The sequence below is a fragment of the Empidonax traillii genome, unplaced genomic scaffold, assembly GCF_003031625.1.
Source record: "Empidonax traillii isolate 1590-97213 ecotype Southwest subspecies unplaced genomic scaffold, ASM303162v1 scaffold245:size1430315, whole genome shotgun sequence".
Taxonomy (NCBI): Eukaryota; Metazoa; Chordata; class Aves; order Passeriformes; family Tyrannidae; genus Empidonax; species Empidonax traillii.
This window is the reverse complement of record NW_020955438.1, coordinates 672,452-691,984: the sequence shown is the minus strand read 5'-3', so window position 1 is coordinate 691,984 and position 19,533 is coordinate 672,452. Positions and strand designations below refer to the sequence as shown.

The 19,533-nt window shown below is 50.5% G+C and overlaps 2 protein-coding genes across 2 annotated transcripts in view; both read right to left on the bottom strand.

Moving 5' to 3' along the window:
- The window catches only part of LSP1 (lymphocyte specific protein 1), a 49,479-nt gene extending 36,865 nt beyond the window's left edge, over positions 1 to 12,614 (bottom strand). The window contains exon 1 of the mRNA XM_027888797.1: positions 12,495 to 12,614. Coding sequence (XP_027744598.1) covers positions 12,495 to 12,574 — 80 coding nt within the window. The 5' untranslated portion in view covers positions 12,575 to 12,614. The remainder of the gene's footprint in view (positions 1 to 12,494) is intronic.
- An 884-nt stretch (positions 12,615 to 13,498) lies between these two features.
- On the bottom strand, positions 13,499 to 18,952 carry TNNI2 (troponin I2, fast skeletal type). Its single transcript, XM_027888798.1, has 8 exons — positions 18,849 to 18,952; positions 17,057 to 17,086; positions 16,867 to 16,873; positions 15,054 to 15,095; positions 14,715 to 14,843; positions 14,228 to 14,317; positions 13,932 to 14,108; positions 13,499 to 13,616 (listed from the first exon to the last, which is right to left on the bottom strand). Exons 2-8 carry the CDS (start codon positions 17,062 to 17,064, stop codon positions 13,518 to 13,520), a joined length of 552 nt encoding a protein of 183 aa, XP_027744599.1. The 5' UTR covers positions 17,065 to 17,086; positions 18,849 to 18,952; the 3' UTR covers positions 13,499 to 13,517.
- Positions 18,953 to 19,533: the final 581 nt, after the last annotated feature.

Sequence of the window (19,533 nt, the reverse complement as noted above, 5' to 3'; positions counted from 1 at the left end):
ATCATCCAGACCCTCAGAGGAAAGCGGCATTTCCAGCCCGCAGGGAAAAGCAGATTGACCGCATGGTAGGGAATCCCAGAGCCAGCAGACAATGTAGCCGTCCTCCCCAGCTCAGCCCCAGCTGACAAATGGGAATAAACCCAACTGAGCCATCCACCTCCCTGCCCTGGCAATTAGACTCCAAGAGAAAGGTTCAAAGCACTATTGTGATCAATTAAATAATAAAAAAAAAAAAGAACAGTGTCAGCTTGCAGCCATGGGAGGATCCGGCCCTTTACTCATCTCTGAATGGAAAACGCACATCACAGCGTGCACAACATACAGTTCCTACAGGGAAAAAAAAAAAAAAAAAAGAAAAATCCTTTTTCTAGGCAGGACCATTCAGCACTCAGGGGACACAAAAAAGACACGTACTGAGACATCCCTTGCACGGAGAGCAGATGGGGTGAAACCAGCCGCTCAGGTGAGTGTCACAGTACAGTTGTGCTCAGTTATTTCAGTTGGGAGCTCCTGGAAAAGCCATCAGTAAGTTCAAATCTGCTTTTCTCATACAGCTTTTGGGGAGGAGGGGCGGGGGAGGGGGGGTATCTATTATCCTTCCTTCCAACGCATCGAGTCTGCTGGAAAATCAGGGTGAGGACGAAATTCAGACGATTTAAAGGGACACGAAGATGGTCGTTGCGACACACACTCCCCTTTTCCCCACCCGGCGCCCCCCACACCCGCGCCCCTCGGCGCGGGCAGCGCCAGCCGGAGCCCGGAGCCGGTCCCCCGCGGGCAGGTGGGTGCTCACCTGATGAGGTTCTGCAGGCCCTGCTTGCTGGAGTTTCTCCTCAGGATCGCGCTGGTCATGGTGGCCACAAGCGCGGCGGGCAGGGTCCCGCTGCCGCCCCCTCCCCAGCGCCGCAGGCAGCCGCCCGGCACTGCGCGCTCCCGCGGCCCCCTCTCCGCCTTCAGGAAGTTCTGCAGCTGGTTTCCTTTTGTTTCTGCTAGCCCCCCCTGCTCCACACCCCCGGCTTGTCTCCTCCACCTCTACCTCCTCCTCCTCCTCCCCCTCTGCCGCGTGGAAGTGTCACGGGAGAATCTCTGCGAGCGCAGCCGCCGGCGGGCCCCGCAGCACAAAGCCCGGCGCTCCCCGCTCCCATGAGAGGGGGATTCTTTTCGTTTTAACTCTCTTCCCTCCCTCCTTATCCTATTCAATCCCCCCCATCCCCCCCGCCCCCTATCTTTCTTTTTTTATCCCCCCCCCCATCCACCTTTACCACTGTTTTCCTGATTACACAAAGCAATTAAAGAGCAGAAATCCAGGTTGGCAACTTGCACTCGGCGGGCTGTAAATTACTCCCGGTCCATTCACAGCAGAAGTCCTGCATGAAGGTTTCACCTCCAAACAGTCCCCGCACGCCAAAGGTGAACGAAGAGTCAGATTAATATGAAAGGGTCTTTGTGCTGGGAAATCCACACAAGAGAAGAATGTTCTCCTGTGATGGAGATAGCGGTTGCCTTTTGGGGGAATCCTCAGAGAGGCAAGCAGCATACATTCTGCTTCTGCTCTTAGACTTCCCCTTCACCTGTCCAAGGGACCAACTCTTTCTCCCATGCCTCTGTTTTCCCAGCCATCAAATAGGGCAAGGGCAAAAAAATCTGGCTAAATCTGGCTTGCCTTCATGAAACACTGATATTTCAGGAGATTAAAAAAGTGTCTGATGAAGGACTAACATTGCCACCTGCTAGAACAAAATGCCCATCTACCATGCATTCAGATTCGTGTTCACCATGGGAGTACTCTCAGGGCAGAGAATGGGGGGAAATAATAGAGTCTTTTTCCCTACCCTGCATCTCCTGGTCCACATGTGTGTTTCTTGGGAGGAAAAGATCTTCTGCCATGCCAAACCAACAGATGCCTGAACTTGTACCTAGCAAGTTCCAGCCCTGCCTTATAGTTGCACTTCATGGTGCTCATGGCACGGCCTGTCACTAAGGTAAGTGAGAATATTGCTCTGGATGTCTCCAATATAGGAGCAGTTATGTGGAATCACCCTGCTTCAACGCTTACCTTCCTTCTTCTTTCAGTCCTTCTCATCTCATTTACACATTTCCTTTCAATCACTTCTTCAGAAGTGTTTTTTGACACCTGATAAGCTGAAATGGAGAAGTTGCTCATGAAATACACCCAGAAATCTAGATTAAAAATAAGGAAGGGCCTGCCCTCTTTCCAGTGTCTTTTCATTTTAAAAGTTTTTTTTTTTTTCTGCAGGTGTTTACTAAGCATCACCTAAGGGATTATGAACAGCAAAAACCACAAAGCACAGACATTGATGCTGCCCTCACTCTGTGGGTTGCTCAGACGATATCACACTGCATATTTTTCTTTCTAAATTTGGTGAGAAGATGCAAGAGATCCACCACAAAAGCTCTCTGTTGCTGAAAAAGAGCTTGTCCTAGCCATGCAAGTTCTTGCCTGAGTAATTAGGTTTAAGCACATGAACATTCCTATTGACTTCACCACAATTGGCCAGAGTTGAAATGAACTGTGCACCTACAGGGTTGGGTGCACCTACAGGTTTTTTTTGAGGGAATCAGCCCAAACCTGACAGTGACTCCCATGGTCTGAGCTAGACAAGGATGCAACTTGAAGGAGCCCTGGCAGGCAGAGATGTAGTTAGCAACCATGGGCTAGCCACGATGAGGGGCTGAATGAAATCACAGCAGGCACTTACTTCAGACAGAGATGCCAGGGGATCCCCAGGGAGGTGAGGAGGGGCAAGGAGGAATGCAGCCACTGTCACCAAGAGAAGGCAGGAGCCTGCTGGGTGTGGGGAGGGAAAGAGGCAAGGGCATACCACTATCTACCAGAGGCAAGATCCTCCACGTAGATGGGCAGAGGGAAAAGCTGTTGATTCCCCCAGCAAGAGAGCTTTGGCTCCACACCTGCGTTTGTCTCCTCTAGGATGCCAGCATGAGCCTCTTCTCTTGCAAGCACTCAGCAGACTTCCACCCAAATTCCAGGCCTGACTGCCTCTCAGAGATGGGACTGACAAAACCCATGCTTGAATGACGAAATCCAGGACCAGAGAGAGGTCATGACATTAGCTCTTACTGGTCTAAGGTGCTAAGATAGTTTGGAAACACCAGAAGTGAAGCAGTGAGGAAAGAGGCCCCTTAATTGCAACAGGCTGAGCTCTGTGTTGCTCCCAGGGAGAGACATTCCTGGTACTGAACTCCACCTGGAAAAATCTTTCAAGATGTCTGGGCTACTCGACCTCTGGGGAAGGCTTCCTGCCCTTCTCCCTGGCTTTCATCTTTGAGAAAGATACAAGGTATAACAAGAGAACTCATCTTTCCTCCAGCATCAGCAGGGTCCTGCAGTACAACAGGGGGTGGAGAGCAGAGCAGGGCCCACAGCTTGCAAGAAGAGAAGGAACTGTACACCAAGTGACACATGGACAGAGTCACTGTCTCCATCTCCGTGGGGCAGGGACCATTTAAAACTATTAGTCAAAGGCACAAAGGCTGTGAAAGAGAAAGAGCAGTGCAGGAGAAATCCTTGCAGTACAGAGGCGCCTCCAGTCCCCTCTCTCTCTCGCTGCTGAGGCCACGTGCATCAGTCTGAGTCACACCATATATCCAAGAACAGTAAGGTCAGCATCAGTCCCACAGCTGCTCATATCCTTTCACAGAAACAAACCTCCTGGTCCCAGCAGGAAGCGAGTAGGAGTACAGTGGACACAGGAAGAAAAACAAAGAATTGATTCATCTGTTGTTTTTTGGCACAGTTTGAGCTAGGAGAACCACCATAAATCTCTGCAGCAAAAATGCACACCACTGCAGGACCTGGGATGGCTGTAGCACCCAGGAACACATTGCATGGCACTGGAGAGCAGCAGAGGAAGCAGAGAAGGTGAGATGCTGGGAGAGGGAACGAGTCTGTCTCCATCACTGTGGGAAAGAGAGCAGGAGTCCCAGAGAGAAATAGGGCCGCACCAGTTCCCGTTAATTACACAATCATTCTGCTATGTAGGACTAGTTGCAAAATCAGTTGAAGGCTCACACATGGTCTAGAAAAGAATAAAAGAAACAAAAATACTCTAGTCCTGTAGGAAATGCAGCCCAAGCAATTCTTTCTGATATTGCTGGGATGTAAAGCACTGTCAGCATAAGCCCCAGGTACAGTTACTGCAAGGGCCGGTCTTTTATGATTGCCATTATCTGCCAGTGTGGTTTCCAGAGGCCCATGTCTGCATGTCAATGGGGATCTCACCCTGAGATGATGTTCTTGCAGGAACAGCCTCACATCTTCAGCAAGTACTTCAGCCCTGTCTCAGTTGGAGACCCTGTGCTTCCACCAGCAGCCCCTCTAGGACAATGGAGTAGATGTGGAGATCTTTGGCTTTTCTTTTAAGTGAGGCATCTTTGCCATCACAAACCTCTCTCCCTCTCCTGACATCTCACCAGCCTCTCTTCACCATGCACAGGCAACCCCCACTTTGAACCAGCCTGGCAGACATCAGCATTTTCTCAGCCTCTCAGGAGCCCCTGCTCAGGGAAAGGGGCACACCATTTCATATATCAGGTGCATAGATGGTGTGGTTTAACCTGTTGGGTAGGGTTTGCCCACCTTACCTTCACCCCAAATTCCCACTTAACTCAGTCCAGCTTACTCTGCCAGCACTCTTTTATGGACAGCCAAAGAGAGACCAAAAGAGGCAGTCAGAGATAATCCCAAGGAAACAGCAGATTTAGCAGCCAAAAGCAGCACGTTGTCTCCTTCACACCAGAACAGCTCGTTACAGGCTCCAGAAGTGTGCTGCCAGGAGGGCAGGGCACCTCGCCTCTGCAATTAGCTCAGAGTGCAGGGGAAGGAGTCCAGTCCCAATGATGCTCCCCAGCAAGCCTTCCTCTGCCCTGGCCATGAGTCAGGAGAGGATATTCCCAAGCCAACACATGACCCCATGGGTGTTCAGGGATGGGGTGCCGTAGGCGGGAGCTGCCTTTGCTCAGAGCTTTTGCCAGGCCCACGCGCTCAGAGGAGCACCATGAAGAACATGTATAATTGTGGGCTGGGTCGAAAGAGCCAATAAACACTGTGTCATACTAAGTCTGAAATATTTGGCATGGGATCAATGATGACTTTGTTCCTAAGACATCCAAAGAGGCCGAAAATGAGAGGGAATCAGAAGCTGGATCTAGAAGGAGCATCCTTCTTCCTCTACACCACTGCTACCTCTCACCCTTACACAGTATGGAAGAGAGACTCTCCTTGGGGAACTTAATGGGTATATCCATAAACCTAAAATCCCAACAGTTTGCTTCATCTACCAGTGAGAGGGGAAGATGCAAGCTTACAAGCATTGTAAGAGAAGAGGCTCTTGTTCCAGGGGTGATACAAACAAGAACAAAGGATTGGATTTTAAAAACAGGGGAAGGAGAGAAGCATTAACTGGGTAGCCCAGCATAGTTAAAGAGCTCTGAGCCCTTGTTGTGCTAAGTGCTGTGCAAATAGCGAGATATCACCTGAGCCACTGCAGTGAGCCAACATCCAAGTTTTCCACACCAAGGCCAAGTGACTCAGCCAAGCCCTGGAGGAGTGCAGCTGGTCCAGCATGTTAAGCCAGAGTCATTACTGATACTGTGCCCCATATCTATATATTAGGTTAAATCAACAAAGCCATTGGGAAAGAGACAGGAAGACAAAACAATGGCTGCAGATAAGGCACTCCCATTCTACACGGGAGGGTCATTAAAGGACAAGAGGAGAACTATTGGCCCTGAGGAGACGAACTCCATCTCTTTAGGATGCTTCTCCACTGCAGGGCCAAGAAGCAGGACAAAGGACTCCAGCCAGGATGGATAAGCTATAGGCAACTGATGCCAAGTGGTTGTCTTTCCCCAGCAGACACTGTAGGAAATGTCTAAAAAAGGCCTTCTTATAGCATCGCATTGCCTTGTCACTGGTCTCTGCTCACCAAGGTTTGGAAAACTGCTGAATGAATTTGAATTTTGAATGTCTATTTAAAATAAATGGAGTGGTCTTTGCTTTGACTAGCAGGATTAGATGGTCACTGGGCAGCTGACACCTTCAGATCTCCCATGTTTGGTATGAGAGGGGCATAACCTGTAACAGAGGCACCACCTTCCTTCACCAAGTGGCATCTCTGTGACATGTTTAAGCATCACCCAAAGCCAAGCGCCACATTTTGTTGACAGGCTTGTAGGACAGTACCACTGCAGGATTGCAGCCCCATCAAGCCATGCTGCTCAGCTGACCACACAGCTTTCAAGCAGCAAAATACAGCTTCTGCCTAATATAAACTTATTAGCTCATCTACAGCTGGTTCGAGGCTCTGATGTAGCCCCACGTTGTGCAATGCAAGCAGTTTTAGCAACCATGAATCTCCACTTTACACTGCTGGGCTGGTGACTTAGCTGGGGTCAGAGTAGACTGAATGGATAAGAAGGAACTCCCAGGGACCGTCTGACAGTTCCTGCTTCCAAGCTAAACCCTCACTTCAAGTCCCTCCTTGTGCTGGGGAAAGGCATCTAACATCACCTTCCCAATATCCATCCATGCCTCCTTCGCTAAGCTGGGCAGAAGACAGCAGCTGTTTTGAAGGGGCCCGCAAAAGTGCCATTATGTATCCAAAGAGCTTGAAGACACTTGCCTCCGTCAAGTGGGGCCCAACAAAAAGCTTAGATGAGCCTTTCTGCACGAAGGGCAGCTACGGCTGTGTGCAGGAAGTTGGTAACTGGCATGGAGATGCAGCAGAAGAGACAAATGCCACCCTAAGGAAGGAGAAGTCCCACCAGAGCAGAGGAGTAAAGCCTGTGTATCTCATTAGTTTGCCCTTCAAGGCAGCTCAGCTCAGGCACAATGCTGTCAGCTCATGTTATGGGAAGCTACGTGACAACTGCAAGGAGGCACTTATTTTAAGAGGAAATTATTATTGTCACCAATTTTATTGGAGGAGAACTTTGCCCCTCCCAAATAGCTGGCAGCAATGATTGCTTGAGGTCTGTCAATAGTTCAGGGTTTGTCAATGCTAATAGCTCCAAAGCAAGCTTGCACTGGAAAGGAAACTGCTTCTGCAGCAGAAAAGCACAAGCGTGCACAAGCACAGAAGAAGAGATCATATTTTCCAAACTCTCTGGCAAGGAGTTGATAAAAGGCATTACACATACTGTCTGCTCAGCTGCAGCAAGCAACAGATACCTAGAGCCTCCCTGGGGGAGAGGCTCCGTAGTAATGCAGAATTAATCCCTAACAAACAATCTGCTTTCAAAATGAGCGTGTAAATGAAAGAACTGAAGACCTCCAGCTGATGCAAACTGGCACTGCTTTATGGAAGGCAAAGGGATGGTGTTGATGTACACTGGCAAAAGCATTTGTGGCCTACACATCTGTGCAATAGCAAGAGAAATCCAAATAAACTGAGATTCAACTAAACCAAGTCTTGCACACCTCAGATCAGTTGCCCCCTGATGGCCTCAAGTTTTCAGACCATTGGGTGCAAGTCACCCAATCAAGCTAATAGAAGCTCACTGGCTGCCATATCCATTCATTAATAAAGCCAGCTGGGTTTGCCCATGCTCCTTCCTCTTTACTCGGGTATTCCTTGGACGCTTACCAGATGCACCAGGCTGTGGTGGATGCACTGCTCCTCTGAGACAGGGTGAACTCAAGTAGTTCCTGCATTTGACACTCCCCTCATATGACTGAAGATGGAGCTGTCAGCATCAGCTCTGCTGCAGCAGCCCATCCCAGGAGGGACTTGTTTAAAGAAGCAAATAACAGAAAATATTTCACCCTGCCTTGCTGCAAATTCTCCTGCAGAGGGTGTGGGCTGCAGGAGTGGAAGCCACTGCAGACCTGCCCGTGAGAAAGACAACTCTGAGTGCCGAAACCTGGGATTAAGACAATCCAACAGCTGCCTCACGCATCTGGTGTGTGTTAGGATGGATACATTGGCAAGGAAAACATACATGGGCTCCAAGCAGGGCTGGTTAACCCACTCGTGACTGAGCCTCTGTGGAACACGCACACAGGCTGAGGACTGCGAGGTACCTGGTCAAGCCTCAGGAGAGCAGGTCTATGGCCTTTGCTTCCTAGATGATACTGGGAAATCAGGGAGCAATTCAGGTGCCTAAATATACATGTCAAGCACCACTGATGATGCCTTGGGTTACCTAAGACAGCTGCCAAGGCCTGACAGATATCACACAGGTCCAATAGGAAACTACCTAGAGTAGTAAATATACAGTGGGCAAGTTCTACAGTTAGGGCATCCTTACCCTTCCTAAACATGTCAGCTGTCTAGCCTTGCAGTAGAATTAACCTGTCCTCTTTTCCCTGAAGCAGTAGGCCATCTAGATAAACACAGAGCACTCACCATGGTGACACCCTGACCTCACTTGGGCACTGCAGGTGCTCATCTAGTACTGATCATACCACAGTCATGCCATGCAGGACAGCTGCCTTCCCAGAATGTGCAGCACCTCCTAGGACATATTTTTTACTCATATGCCAGATGACCATGATGCAGAACAAAACCTGGGTAAAGAGGCCCCAGTGTCCCTATCATACAAATACAGCCTTGTGTCTTCCTTGCATTGATGTATATCCTGAAAGTTTCTCCTTATGAAGGACTTCAGAACAGAACCACCTCATGAGAACCCATTCCCTGTACATTTGGCTTTAAAGGATACCAAAGCACCTCGTCAGTCAGCCCAAAGACTCAACCTGATGAGGAGTTTGTTGGGCTCATATTAAGGGAACAGAAACTGCGGCTACTGAGGTCAAAGCTGTTGTGCAGGCTGGGGTGAGCACCATCCCTCCCAGGCAGGTTTGCATAGCTGGACTGTACCAGGAGGGCTGCATGGAGAGGGTGAGGGGAGAGCACCAAATCCTTGCAGCCTTTCCTCTAAGCCCCCGAGGGCCACTGCAGGTCTGCAGTCAGAGTCAGATTACAGTCCCAGGAGCCGGGTGGTCACACCAGTGTCTCCTGGAGCCTTGGTAGAGGCAGCAGCCAGGCTGGATGAGTGCCTAGCTAGGAGCAAACCCAGCTCTGGGGAGAGCACCAAGGCAGAAAGAAGTCAGCTTAGCCACTGTGCAAACCCCACAGCTGGGCACATGGGTCACAGGGGTGATGGATCCAAAGAGGGGATGCAGGCAGAGCATCGGCCAGGCTGGATTAGCAAGGTCAGTGAGGGTCAGAGCAGAGGGGCCCAGGATCCCCAGGGCATGCCAAGGTTAAGCACTTCCTGCTGCACAGCCAGCCCTTCCAGTTACTGCAAGCAGAACGGTTTTCAGATTTTGGGAAAAGCTCTAAACCCTCTGAAGTAAGTTCACCCAGGGGCAAGGGATTCCCACAAGCTTCAGAGCCAGACTTCACAACAAAAGTTTTAAAACAGCTAGCCTTCAAGCCAGCAGAGACTCTTCTGAGTCTTCTGTGTTGTGTTTGTTAGTTTAAAAAAAAAAAAAAAAAAAAAAAGGTAAAATTCAAACGAAAGCTCCTGGGCAATCCCTTGCTTTAACACACACTCCTCCAAACCCATAGCTCAGAGGCAAGGCGAGGCAAGGCATGCCAGACTTAATTTATTTTTTTCCCCCAAGGAGAAAAGGGCAGTGAAGGCACCTGATACCTCCTATAATTAGAGACAGTTCTTTACCCCTAATGCCACTGCCAGACCACCTATATTCCAATTTGGAAACCATAAGTATAACCCAGCCTCATTAAATAATCCATCTGGTCCTCCCCTGTTTATTTCCCTACTATTTTTCCACTTTAATGAGCCCAGCTGGGTCAGACTGTGACCAGTTACTCCTGAGCAGGGATCAGCCATCCCTCCATCCCACCCCCAAGGAATCTGGTGCACTGAGGGGTCCAAAGACTCTGATAGTCTCCAAGTATCAGTTTTCCCAGACAAGCTCCTTCCAACCAAGGATATACTTAGCAACAGCAGTCATTTTAGCAAAGACCCTTGAGAGTCCTCTAAGGATCTGGAGAATTCAAGACAGCTGGGGACAGACATGGCAAGGAAGCGCCTGGGGCTTGCTGGCAAGGAGAGCCTCACCCCAGGCAGTGACCATACATGGGCTGCCAAGGGCTCCCTGCAGCTCATGGGGTGGGAAACCCCAGAAGGAAGGAGATGGGGAATTTGGGAAAAGCCAATCTCATCTCAGACCCCACAGAAAAGAGAAACCTGCCACATGAGCCGTGCTGCCTCTCAGGTGCAGATATCCTGCAGAGCACAGCTCAAGCTGTGGGGATGTGCATTGCTATGGGTGTAGGATCTAAGGTCAGAGACTACCTGAAGCCTCCAGAGTTCTATGGAGAGAGCTCTGAGTAACAGATCCAATGCATCCTGGGCTCCCAGCCTCCCACCATCAAGGCAGGATAGCCCAAGCAGCCACCTCCCCAGAGCTCCCTCCAGCTTCTCCTTTAGTGGGGAAGGCTCATTGCAGGAGTTTCCTAATACAGCAATTCCAGTTCATGGAAGAGAGTGTAACACCAGTCTGGTTTAAGCAGTGTTACCTGGCATCAGCAGGACTTAGCCAGCATGTCCCGATTTGTATGGGGAAACAGTAGGCTATGTTCAAATTAAAATTTCTAGGACATTTTCTAATGCAAGTTCCTCTTCTATATGCACTGGACAGTAAAATAGACAAGCACTCCTATTTTTCTCCCAGCACCTCCCACTGTTCATTTACACCCAGGAGCCTTGGGATTTATTTTCCTGGCAGCTTCATCACAAGACTCACTGCTCACACCTCCATCATGCTTTAGGCTGTCTTAGAAGCATTTTCCTGACTCCATCCATACACAGGTCAGCTTGAAAAGAGCTTTTTCATCAAGGAGAGGAGATCAGAGAGAGCTGAGTTACCCACAGGGTGAGAAAACGTAGCACCAAACAGCAAGTAAACACTTCCTTCCTCCATTTTGGGAGTGGAAATCATCACAGCCTAGCAAGTGTTTAAATAGCACAAGTAAAAACAGGAAAAATTTAGAGCAGCACATGAAACTATTACACAAGTTGTGAGGGAAAGTAATTCTCCTGATTTTTGAAACAAAGAGGAATATATTTTTGCTCACTACATTTGTCATCAAGTTTCATTAAGAAGTTTCATTAAAATTCTGAGACACACACAGCTAGAGAGGAAGGGATGCACCACCCTGCTGTCACTGATCACATATACTCTTTTTAAAGATGTTTTGAAAGGCTGTAAGGGTCTGAGTGTTACAGAACAGACTCCTCCAGACAGCTTCTTATTTAGTGGGAACTCCAGCAGGAAACAGAAAAGGGAACAAGCTGACCCTGCCCCGCCAGCAGACCCCAGTGGTGGCCCTGCCTGCATCAACATACCAGCACCTACTGCAGCAAGAGGCGAGCAGAAAGGTTTGATTGCCTTGCGCCACACACAGCACCTGCTCCTTGCTACTGCAAGGTGAGCTGAGCCTGCAGCAGAGGCAAAGCCAAGCTGGAGCAATGCTGGGAATCGAGTAGATTCCAGTGCTGAGGAAACCCCTGTGCTCCCCTAAAAGCCAAAGGCTTCCCTTTGTTTCAGCAGGGAGTCTCGCACAGAGCCTTCCAGCACCTTTTGAAGTTTCCAGTCAAATCTTCAGCCAAGGCTAATTGCTGTCAGGTGTCAGCCGAAACACTTAGGCAACCACTAATGACAGGAGATGACACACCTTTCTCCTCTCATTGTCACTCAAGGGGGTTTTATCCCTCTCCGCATAAACTGTGCTGGCTCTCAGAAGCCTTGGGGAGAAATGCTAATGCAAGCTTTGAAGCTGGAGGTGAAAAATCAGGCAACCTCCTAAGCTCACTGGATGCTCAGCCTGAATCCAGCCCAACTCTGAGTACTTCTGGGTGATGCACCTTGGCCGAGTTTCTCTCTGTCTGCCTCCACCACACACAGATGTGGTCTCTGGTACTGATTCTTTTAACCCCAATGGAAAGCTGTCTGCACCGGAGTGAACAGACCCCAGATTTTACAGTCTCTGCTGATAAAGCTATAAAGCAGAGTGGAGGCACAGGGAGATGTATAACCTTACAGCAGCTAGCCTGAAATATTGCCAGGTTAATTTGGCTAGAGACGTAGGGCACACAGCAAGAAATCAGATGTGCCCAGCAAGCAGAGGAGGCAGCTGATCTCCACCCACTGGTCTTAGAGATGGGATTTTGGCTGTGGAGCAGGTCCAGGTCACCAGACCGTCACTGAGCTTGCCTGCCTCTGGAGCTGTCATTCCCCACTTGATCAACCCCCTCCCAGGGGCTTTGAAATTCAAAGGGGATGAGACCTTTCGAAAACCTAAGTCTCTCCGTACCTGGAGAAGCTTGTCAAAAGCCTGATGGAACATCTGATCCATTACAGCCTCATGGGTCATCATTGCTTTGGTAGCGCATCTTCCTTGCCCACCACTGCCCCCCCTGTTTCCCAGCCTCCCAGCATCCCGGGACTGGAAGGCAGCTGTGGTGTCCCCAAGCCTCACCTCTCGCTCTCCCCAGGGGATTCATCTCCCACTTGGCTCACAGCTTCCGCACCCTCCTGGCACCCCTCCGAGTCTGACATCTTCCCTGCTGGCTGGCGCGGCGGCTGCACGGACAGCTCCAGCGCAAGGGTACTGCCGACGTTTCGCTTTTCCTGTGCTCAGCAGAAGTGAGCTGTGCCGGAAACTTCATGGTCTGAGGGTTCGGGGGGATGGGAGAGGGCAGAGGGAAGGTGAATTTGGGGGTTTCTTTTGGTGTTTTTTGTTTTTTGTTTTTTTTTTTCTTTTAAACCATTGAGACTGACTTAAGGTTTTACCTGTTGGCAGCTAGGAATTTGGAAGTTCTGGGCTAACCCAAAAGAAAAGCAAGGGGCACGGACATCCCCACTGTGGCAGGAGAGGCACTGCTCCCCAGCTGCCCATGCCACTCTGGTGACTGCCATCATCTCTAAACCACAGCACCCTACGCTGCACCAGTCCTGGGGTGCTGCCACAGGTGCTACCAAGGTTGTCCTCACTTCGCATCTCTCAAGGCCCACTGGAGCTGAAGGGTTTGCTTCTGCCCTGCAGCTGTCACTCCTCTCCTCCCTTCTGGGCTCTGCTTCTTCCCCACAGCTTCCTGCTGATGCCATCATGGGTTGAGGTTCTGCCACACCTCCTGGGGCTTGGACTGTTATCCTTTTGTCTCTCCCCCACTGGGCAAGGGTGTGAGCCTTCCCAGCTTTGGAGGGGGACCAACAGCAGAGAGGTTTCCTTCCCCACAGCATAGTCCCTGTCAAAGCCTCCCCAACCCTACCAGGAGCCCCATTGGAGGGGCAGACCCTGCTGGCACCATGTCATGAGTCAGGGTCTGGCCACCCAGGCAGGCAACACCCACCTCTCCCACCAAAACTTTATTTACATCACTGCTGCCACGACGCAGCTCTTCACAAAACTAGAGAGAAATGGCACCCAGTCAGTGCCCCTGAGCCCGGCAGGGCAGCAGGGACAGCAGGGAGAGGAGGACAGGTGTGGAGAGGCAGGTGCTTAGGACTCGCCAGCCTCGAACATCTTCTTTCTGCCCTCCATGCCGGACTTCTCCTCAATGTTCTTTCTCCAGTCACCGACATCACGAAGATCCTTCTCCTGAGGGAGGGATGGTCAGGTTGGTGTGAGTGGTGGCCCCCCAGCATAAGAGCCCACCTGGGCAGGGCCCGTCATCTGTCCACCCATGGAAACCCCCACCACAGCTAGAGGAACCTAGTTCCACCCATGCTATACACTTTTTTGGACTGCACCCTCCTGTTTCAACATCATGGGTGCCAGAGGAGGAAATACTGAGCAGGAAGAACATTATGGAGAAAGACTCACTCTCAACCCTGTCTATCACACAGGGAAGTGTGAGCCCTGAAGAATGGGGGCCAACTCCTGCTACGGGCACAGGGGAGAGGGAAGGAATACCTTCTCGGTGTCCTCCTTCTTCACTTGCTTCAAGTTGGCTCGGAGGTCCATGCAGACCTTGTGCTTGGAGCCCAGCAGGGCCCGCAGCATCGCATCAGCTGACATGCGCACCCTGCGCAGGGGCGGCCTCTTGAACTTGCCACGCAGGTCAAAGAGTTTCTGGCTCAAGTCTTCCAGCTGAGAGGGGATGAAATGAGTGGGGCAGAGAGAGAGCAGGGCATGGGTTTCATGAGATGGACCCAAGCAGTGCAGGGAAGCTGGAGACTCCCTGAAGGATGGCTCCAGGGGAAACTCACCTCCTTGTTAGTCTTCTGTAGCTTCACTTCTGTGTCATACCTCTCCTCATCCACTGACTCTATCTTGGCATGAAGCTTTTTGCACAGCTCCTGGGAGGAAAGCAGACAGAGATGTTGACTGCTGGACCCACATACACGATTCCTCCCCCCCAATTGCTCTGGCTCTGAAAAGTCTCAATCCAGAAGACTAGGCGGGGTTGAGACCACATGGCAAAGGTTGGCTTGTCCTAATCTCCCTGCTACTGTCTTCACACAAATGCTACCTCAACACATCATCAGAAACACATCTTGCATGCCAGCCAGACCCCTTTATTTTTGCAGAGAGACCCCACCTGCCTCTCAAGCCAGTTCCACATCCATACAGCTCCAGGGCACCACAGGTGAGATGAGAGTCAAGATGGGAAGGCCAACCTAGATCCACCTGGCTGACTCATGGAGTCAAATCTTTTCTGTTCCAGCACTGTGGAAGGGTTAAAGAAGTCTTTACCTGAAGTTCCTGCATGGATCCTGGGAGTGACAGAGGAGGGCAATGCTCTGCCAGGTAATTTTGCTTTTCCACTTCTTTAGCAGCTGCTTCTTTCTCTATTTCAGTGACAGCAAGCTGGAGCATAGCACTCTGGAAGGCAGCAGGACAATGGTCAGTGCAGGGTGGAGGCAAGGGAGGAGAGCAGAGAGCTCAGCAAGGGAGTGGGAGCCCTGATGGAGAGGCAGCTTGGGGAGTTCCATCAATACCACCATCTCAAAGCAAGAAATAATGGTGGGTGGCTTGGGATGGGAGATGGGGTGGTGGGAACACACATTACACAGCCACAGCAGTGCCACGTACCTTCAGGTGCTGCCGACGGGCAGTCGCTGCCCTCCTCTTTTTCTGCAAATGGAAGAAACAAGTGGGAAGCAGGTTATCAGATGCCCATTCCCCTTTCCATTGCCCTTCCTCATGCAATGCCACAGTCCACTAAGGACCTGCAGCCCTGCCAGGGAGCTGCTCCAGCCAGGAGCTTGACACACAGTTGGTCTCCAAACCAGTGGCACTCAAAAAAGAGTCTCCCTGCTCAATCCAGCTTTGCCAACCTCAGGAAGCTAAAACCTACAAAGTGCCTCAGGAAAAGATAACAAGGGTGATGAAATTGAAAATAGGCTTATAAAATATAACTTCAAACTTGGCTTCTCGGGACTTTTAGCCTTTTCTCTATTTTCCTTTTCACTCAGACATGTGTTTTACTTTGTGCTCAAGCTCATGGCCCCAGTGTCTCTGGGTGCTAAAGAGCTGTGGGATGTCTTTCTGAGCGGTCCCTTGCACATGTCCTGACACCCCAGTGAGAAGGACAGGCAGGCAGGTGAAAACATGAAGGCTGTGTGATTTCTTGGAGCGGAAAAGACCCAGTGCAAGTGATGCTGAAGGGCGTGTTTATCACAGCTGAATGACAGACACAACTACAGGCTACTCTTCTGTACCTGTCATCTGCTGGAACAGCAGCAACAGGAATTTATAAAAGAAACCACAACTTCTGCATTTCGGCTGTTTTCTCAGCATGTTGCCCAGAAGACCAGGCAAGGCTGAGTTGAGCTGGCACAGGGGAAACACACCACATCTGACACGCTGAGGGGTGGTGAGTAGAAAGCAGCACTTGGGTGTGAGTCTGTGCTGCATAGGGGAGGAAGTGGATAAGGATGTGCAGAGCAAAATGTAATAAAATCTGACATGTCTTTCATATGCAAATGGTGCCAAGGCCCTCCTGACAGTGCTGGAGAGCTCTGCAGAGGAAAGGCACCCGGCTCAGAGATGCAGCACACCATTAACCAGCAGATAATCAGACGCCTTGAGTGCTGTTAGCCCAGGGTTCATTCCTCATGTGAAAACTGGTACTGTAGCAAAGAGTGTCCTCACAGCCTTTTCTGGGCGCTCTGGGTTTGATGGGGAATAAAAGCACCTGTTGGACACCAGCACCATATTGTGGAGTTCCTGCGTGTCCCTGACATACTCTTTTCTCTTAGTGAGAACGAGCTTGAGCTTGTGGTGTTTCAGACATATGGGGAGATGCCAAGCAGAGATGAAGGATGGAGCAATTTCCTAAGAGGAAATGTGGAGTGACAAAGCCATGAACAATCCTCCCACACCCTCCCCTGCATTTCTCCAGCCGCCTCCAGCCCCACCTGGCTCTGCCAGAAGCCAGGGAAAACTTGCTAAGAATGCAACCTCCACCCTGGTCATGCTCCCCTGGATCCGGGTCTCCCTGGATTGCCTTTGAGAAGTGATTTGGCAGTGCTCAGTGGGTAGACAATGAAGTACTAGATGTGGGGAAGGAAGAGAGGATGCTAGGCTAAGGGCTGAATGGTGGATGGACGATGGAGGAGAGGTCGCTCTGGACCACTGCCTTCCCAGCACCATCTCGTGGCCGGCTGAGGAAGCAGGAATGGAGGGGAAAAAAGCATCTAAGTCAGGAGAAAAGACAACTCTTTCAAAAGGGATTTTTCTTCTCCTTCCCATGTTTACCAGGAGGAGTCAGCAAGAAAGCCTTGCCATGAACCATTCCTCCCACACACACATAGAGCAGCTGATTTTCCTAAGGAGGAACGGTGAAGCCAGGATGGATGCCATGAGCATCACTAAAGGAAAACCCCCAGCAAGACACACTTACCTCTTCACTGTTCAGGAAAAGCAGATGGACAAGTAAGGGAAGGAAGAGAAAAGGGAAAGAGGAGAAAAAAGGCAGTCAGTTAGGACCCTAATTGGAAACAAGCCGAGGAATCTTAACATAAAAAGTTGGCAGTTGAACAAAAATTTTTAAATGCCAACAATATATTAGAGACAGAAAAATGGGAACTTACTCAGACATCTTGGTTTAGATGGTTGTGAGCCTGAAATGAAAATCAAAAAAAAAAAAAGTTCATAATTACTCATGCTGGTGGTCACTTTCTTGGGTTTTAAAAACAAAGCAAGAATGCTCTAGAAAATAAAAAGAGGAACAAGCTTCTTCTTATTTCCCAACTTCACCAAAATTTCATTATATAGGGAACTAGGCTGCAGTTCGTAGAGAAGAGCCAAACACGTGCCTCCTCACAGCAACACAAACCTCAGCATCAGGGCACTTCTGGAAAAGACCAAGTGAGGCTGGGCCAGAAAATGAGATATTTGGACAGTGACTCCTGCGGGTATGTTTCTTGTTTGACCTTCAGGAAACCATTTTATTCAATAAAGGAAGAAAAGGCAAAAGCTATTTTCAGTTAGCTGCTTTGCTTTGCCACGCAGCCTCACCTCACTTCGTGAACAAGAACTACCCCAAAGCCTGCGAAGGGTTGGCAGTGACCCCAGGTATCAAGGAAGGACCTTAGAGGATGCTGCTGCCAGTGCCCGCACCCATGGTGTGGGGCAGGGGAGCCTGGTGCAGCAACCTCAGCACAGGTGGCGTGGAGCGGGGTTGGAAGTTGTGGCTGAGTTGGTAAAGGCTCGAAGAATTTCCCCTGACAATTCCTTGCATTTGCCTTAAATGGAAATTTTACAGGTACAACGCAACACATTAGAGAAGAGATGGAAAAAGCACCTTTGTTTTGCTCTATTTCCACCATAAATAGAATTTTACTCATCTTGCAGAGCAGTATCTCCTGCTTGCATCTCCTAATAGAATGATGCAGGAGTGTCAGCCAAGCCCAAACTGAGCTGGTCCTTTGCAGAGCAGATACGCTCCTGAAATACAGGTGTCTGCAGAGCTGGGAGGCTCTGCTGGGAGGTGAAGTGTTAACAGGGGCTCATGCCCGAGGCAGGAGGCACAGCTTGCAGGGCCAAGGAAACTTTATCCTGGAAAATGTGCAGGCCCATCACATTACTTTAGGGAGGAGGGGGGGAAAAGTGCTTCTAAAAATGGCCAGGGAGCTGCAGAAGGAGCTGCAGCTGTCTCCTCGGACGGCAGCCTTTTCCCGGTGCCAGCCCCGTGACTCAGGGAGGTCGGAGCGATGCGAAGCACAAGCCACCGCAGGTGGCTGAGCTACAGCTGAGGGACGGGGCGGCAGAGGAACGCCGCCTATTTTTACTCACATCCCTGCCCCGCGCACACGCACCCACTTCGGCGGCAGCGATGCCGAGGAAGCGAGGGGATAATGCCAGGCTGCAGCTCACTGCCTGCCCTGTGGGCTTCAAATCACCTGTTCCGGGGGGAGGACACCGTAAATTTGGATGTCGGTCCCCGTTCAAGGGTAGTTTTGGGGAGGAAGGCGCTGCAAGGACCAGGTAGGGAGCTGCAGGAAGGGATGTAAGTAGGGAGTTATTGCCGAGTTACTGAAGGCAAGGATCCCGAGTCCTGTGGCCCCAGGGAGGTCAGCGCTAGGGAGCCTGTGGCTCTGCTTGCCCTCGCCACTTAAGCTGAGAGCAGAACCAACTAAGGGAGGGGAAAGCATGAAACCAAAAAGAAAGAAGCTCAATGGAACAGACAGAGGGAGACTTTCCAATGCGCAGACCTCTCTAACAGGCAAAGGATAGAGCAAGTTTGACTAGCACTCTTGTTTCTCCAGCAGGTCAGCACTCCCACCTGGTATTTATATCCCTAATACTCAGGTGAGTAAATCTGCTCCCCCATTACCCCCTAAGAGCAAGCTGGGTCATTAAGAGATATGCAGAAAGGCTCACCCAAGTCTGGAGGAGAAAATCAGAGTCCCGCAGGCTGGACAGAATGGACAGACGAGCCGCAGGCAGCTGGCTGGCTAAGGAGGTATAAAAGGGCTTCTCGGGTGGCTCAGCAGAAAATCCACCTTCTCTTTAAGGGCATGGAGATCTTCTCAGACCAATGATGTGCAAGAGTCCCTTGCGCACCTCCCTTGGCTGGGGCAGGACAGGCAGGCAGGCCCAGAGGAGAGGGCGAGCCCCTGGGGACAGAGGGGTGGGGAGAAGGAGAACATCTACCCATGGGGTGAGCAAGCAGAGGCACCCTGGAGGAGTTGGAGAGGTGTTTTTCCTCAGAAGTGCCAAGGAGGTAGCCTTCCTTTCCCTCCTCCTACCACCAATTAGTCGCAACAGATATGGCTTCAGGACTGTGGGAAGCCCCAGCTTCCTGCACAGAGCCATCCATTTGCAAGGCCTTAGAAATTTGTCCTTAGAGACACAGAGTGGCTTTTTCATGGACAAAGGCATGGCTCAGTTCACCCCCAAGGGCTTGTGAGCAGCTCTGCCCTTCAGAAAGGAAGAGAGGAAAGAGCCTGTACCCCAAAAATCCACTGCTGACAGCATGTGCAAGAACAATTCCTTAATGAGGCATCCATCATTAGCATGCTCTTTTAATCTCACTTATTTCCCTCACGTGGGAAATATTTGCAGC